General features: G+C 29.2%; 1 protein-coding gene across 1 annotated transcript; it reads right to left on the reverse strand.

Moving 5' to 3' along the window:
• Positions 1-532: 532 nt before the first annotated feature.
• Positions 533-4,901, reverse strand: LOC133790012 (aluminum-activated malate transporter 2). The gene is made up of 6 exons (XM_062227624.1): positions 4,489-4,901; positions 4,224-4,364; positions 3,857-4,129; positions 2,982-3,106; positions 2,684-2,827; positions 533-1,218 (listed from the first exon to the last, which is right to left on the reverse strand). The coding sequence occupies exons 1-6, from the start codon at positions 4,799-4,801 to the stop codon at positions 685-687; spliced, it is 1,530 nt and encodes a 509-aa protein (XP_062083608.1). The 5' UTR covers positions 4,802-4,901; the 3' UTR covers positions 533-684.
• Positions 4,902-5,293: the final 392 nt, after the last annotated feature.

Here is a 5,293-nt window from a genome sequence, read left to right on the forward strand (position 1 = left end):
CTTTGTCATTTGGGGGACAAAAGAATACTATGTCAAAAACCACATGATAAAATAATACTTACTTTGCCATTTAAGGGGTAAAAAAATACTATGTCAAAAGTTAAGGCGTAAAATCATACTAATAGCAAAAGTTTGGGGGAAAATCAACTAATTTTTTTTTAATTTTAATTTTTTTTTATCCATCTTTTGTTTAAATGAATAGCAAATTTATCTCTTCAATCATCTTCATTAAAAAAAAAATGTTTACTAAAACAAAATCAAAATTAGGTCAAAGTTGAAAGTGATTATATATATATATAAAAGTATTACTATTATTCATCTATGCCCCTTAGCAATACTTTAAAAGAAAATGCCATTTCCAAAGGACACTTAAAATTTCAATATGTCCCTGGCATGTCCCAAATTCCCCAACTTTTAAACGTGATCATACTGAAAAACTTCAAACCAGTCAAAGTTACTTTATAATAAAAAAACAAGGGGGATTTTACAGAGATAATATATATCCATATCCTTTTAGAGGAAGCACTGGTCATCATTATAAAAGCACACACTGATTCTATTATATACCCAATCTTTATAATACTTAAGTGGGTATAAAGATGTGATTGTTATTTATATATTAAGTTATAAATAATAATAGTAATAATGTCAGTAACATACAATATAAATATATATTATATATATTTACACACCCATCTGTATTGATGCCCGAGCGTTCCCACTTTCATCAGGTACTAAAGTTGGAGCAGGAGCAGGAGCAGACTGTGTATTGATTGTAATGACCACATGGTGAGATTGAGGTTGAGTAGGGCATGAGTAGTCTATCTTTGACTTTGATTTTTCTGGTGAAACATTATTAGGATCTAAGGCAGAATCAGATTTAATAGTACTAGTGCTGGTTCTGAAGTGTGCAAGTGAGCCAAGTTCGTGAACTGACTCAGCAATTTTCTCAGTGCAATTGACAACATCAATTAGGAGAGAAGCCACTGTCACAGAAGGGATCACTTCTAAAAGGTCAATATTCTCCAACATCCCAGACTTGAACAAAGATCTCAGCGACTTGGCTGCAGCTTTTGAGCTCGCTATGTGCCCAATATCATCTGAGGATGTTTTCGTCATTTTTCTCACTGAGTTAGCTACCTCCTTAAGTGCTTTCCCGCTTTCCAAGCTTATTTTCGTGCATGCTTCTTGGATCTGTTCTCTGATTTCTGGTGATGCCTGCAAAAGTATTATCACCAATTAATTAATTAATTAATCCAATCTTATTAATAAAATACGATAAAACAATGTTTTTATTAATATTATTGTTTTACTATAATCCTACAAATGTGTATACATCTATCACTGGTACGTAATTTTATCACCACTACCAATGCGACAATTAACAAATTGTTCTTTATTACGTACCAATGCGTTCACAATATTATTTGTTTAAATATGAAAGCAAAATTTTAGTTTTTCATGGTAAATTTTATTTCATTATTTAAAAAATAAATTTTTATATGTTTATTTACGAGTATAGAGACACATATGTTAAATTTATTTTTCTCTTGCTTACGTTTTGGTTGTTTAGCCTCTTATTATTATCTTTTGGGAAATTCACATATTTATCTGAGATTTTAAAAAAAATATACTAAAAATATATAATTTATAAAAAATTATAAAAATATACGGAGTAATATAATCGTAAATACTGAACTTTTTTTTTGTAAATAAAATTTACAAATTTGTAACAATATAGTTTTTTTTAACCAAAGTTTACAAATTATTATTTGTAACCATATATTATAATTTTTGTAAACAATATTTACAGACTAAATAGAAAATTATAACAAGTGATTACAAAATTTTTACAAATTATTGTCCATATTTTTCAATTTTTTAAAAAAAAAATTACAGTGCTATATGTGTAATTTTTCCTTATATTTTTACTCAAAAAAAAAAAAAAAGGCCAAAACAAAACAACTAAAAAAGTTATCCAATTACAAGACCGTAGAAAGTTTTTATTGCTTATACGCTTGCTTTTAGGTAGAGGCAAATAATAAGTTTTTTTTTCAACATAAATATACTTTTTTTTTTGTGTTTTTTCTTTTACTTTTTTACAGTACCTAATTTTTTAAAAAAAAATAAGATTTTGAAAGTTTTTTATTTACAAAAATAAGATATAAAAAATGCAACTAAAAAATAAAAATTAGACAAAAACTAGATATCAATTCACTGCATACTAACACATTAAAAAACAACTAAAACTATCAATTTGAAAACAATTAGAACTCAATTAGTTGCATACTAACACTTTTTTTTAAATCAAAAATATATCTGAAAACAACTAAACATTATTTAGACATCAACATAATAAGAGAGCAATTACACATATACTTAAATAACTAAAAATCAACATGAAAATAATTATACATAAATATAAACAACTAAAAACAACACAAAAGAGAAAACAGATAAAACCATAAAAATGTAAAAATGTCCGTAAAATAATAAAATTGAAAAAAATGTATTGAGAGTCCGTACAAATATAATTTTTTTAACGAAATCAAGTGTAATATGTAAATTTTCCAATAATAAAACTAAATACATTAACTAATTAGTTTTAGATACCAATTTTGTTCAAATTTTGAAGAGTTGATTAATGAGAAATTTAGATAAAATGAGATAAAATATTAATTACTTGGGGATCGGTATTAAGATGGCCATGGAGGGCTTCAATTCGATAGGCACATTGGCGAATCAACGTTGCGACTTTAAGGTATTGCTGCCACGGATGACGAAACTTGAATCGACCATGACCTGGCTCCCATCTTGCAAAATTTGCCTGTATTAATTCATTCAATTATTACAATTACTTAACTAATTTTGATTAACCAAAAATATAATATGAGAGAGATAGACAGATCCATCTAGAATCTAGAGAGAGAGAGAGAGAGAGAGAGAAAGATATGTGTACTACTGTTGAAATATATACCCACCAAAGATTCTTCACTACTTTTTGAGTTGAGCACACTTTTATATCCCTGCAGAAATGTCTTCTTGTCGTCTTTCGACTCTTCTTCCTTCACTGATGTAGTTGTGTTAAAGTATTCATCCCCAAATCCTGTAAAATATATAAATATATGACGTTTTTAGTTTAAACTCATGATGATGATGACACTCCTAATTATTAAATATGATTTAATTATAGGTCGATGATCGATCATAATTCATAATTAACGATTATGACCCAATAAAAATATGTTTTGATATCAGTATCATATATGGTTTCTCACTTCAATTTTATAACATTACTAATTAATTTTTTAATGGTTTATTAACCGTTAGAATAGGTGTTTAGAAGAACGATCGATTAATAAGTCGTTTGGATTGTAATCAATGTCGTCCCATATGGATATATATAATATTATATATATATTATTTTAAAGTACGACTGTGCATGATCATTTATTTGTGGTAGATTAAATTAGCTCTCAGAAAAACCAAACTATTATTATTATTTTTTAAAAAAAAGGCTACTAACTCTCATATTTGTTATACATAAAGATACATATATATCCTATACTGTGCTAGCTAGCCATGAGAAAAAAAATGAGTGTTTTCTCGCCGTTCAGAAACTATATAATATTCGCTTTTGCTTTCCTTCTTTTTTTGCCCAACTTAGCTATTATATTATTATTATTCTTCTTTTTAAAACAACAAAGGCGATGATTGATCTCGAGAGTTCTAGTGATCTCATCTCATGTTTTTAAATCGACAACATATATATTATATGATTTTATGAGCCGTGAATATACAACCTAAACATATGTATATACATAAGATCCTTTTTATATATATATATTATTAATACCTTCTAAGAAATTTCCAAGCTTTTCCAAGTTGAGAGCGATCAAATTGTGCAAATCTTCACCAGCCCAAACGGGACAAACCAAAATGCATATAATCACACAAGCAGAGCTTCCAATGAAAATGGTGGAAAGTCTCTTGTGAGCCATTTCCAAAATCTCATCGTCCCGAAAACCAGACACCGATATCAATGAAAATGTCAATATAAATATTAGCAACCCGTAGTCATATCTCGCTTTTATTTTCGGAAAAAATCTTATAAACGTTGATAGTGTAGCTGCAAAAACAAATATATGATATCATATATATACAAGTAACAATTAATTAAAACTGGTTATAAAGAACAATTAAAGCTTATTGTTATCAAGTACCTTGTAAGAAGACAAAAATGCCCAGCAGTATTGGCTCCCCTACTTGGCCTGATAAGCTGGCCAAATGATGAGCTCCAACACCTAGAGCCCCAGCTGCTAAGGTAGCCAAACCCCTATTCAAACCTTTTCCCAGAGTAGCACCTGAGAAATAATAATCCAAATGATTAATCAGAACAAAAATTACATCGTAGAGAAATTTTGAAATAATTAATAAAATCTCTTATTAGTATTATTATTGTACGTAATATAATAAAGTGGGACGTACCAACAGTGTATTCAAAAACGACAACGACAGTCATTACAGCCCACATAGCGGAGACACCAAAATTGTCGTAAAGTGGTTGATAGTAGTAGAATATTGAGACTATGCTTAACGCAACTCCCACTTTAACCGAATGAATTACTCTTCTTGGGTCATCTTTTCCCAGCTCTTTTGTGTCCTGGGAAATCTTGGAAACTTTGCTTAAAGACTTTTGTAGCAACAACTTTAGCCATGACAAACAAAACCTAAATATCCCATTTTTCTGATCATTATTATTGTGTTTAGCACTAGCAGTAGTAGAGCTCTCCATCTCCATAGATAAAATGATATGTAGTATAATAATGCAGTGATATATCTAAAATATATATGCAGAAATATCTCAACCGATCGATCGAGAGAGAAAATGAAATAATGAAGAGAAGTGAATGAGAATAGCTAGATAACCTGCTGTTATATATAGGATCTGCTTTGGGGGCTCTTATTTATAAGAGATGGAGGGAAAAAGAACTATGCCAAGTTGGCTTTTTTCTTTTTAATTTGTTTAGTTTTTGAAAAAATGTGAATATAAAAATCAAGTGACTAGACACGTTTTGGTGGGTGTTTTGGCTTTGTACGATGCAAGTACAAAGAAATGTCACTTGGAAAATAAAGTGGTTGAAAATGCATGGAAAGGGAAATAGGTGGTATGTATCTCTGGAGAAATGGTGTTACCCATTATCAGGAGCCCGTAATTTCTATTTCCCTCAATGTAAAGGTAAAGTCACTTTATATGTTTCAAATGCATATTAATACTAGTTGTTTCTGGCTT

This window comes from Humulus lupulus, chromosome 7, assembly GCF_963169125.1.
Source record: "Humulus lupulus chromosome 7, drHumLupu1.1, whole genome shotgun sequence".
NCBI lineage: Eukaryota > Viridiplantae > Streptophyta > Magnoliopsida > Rosales > Cannabaceae > Humulus > Humulus lupulus.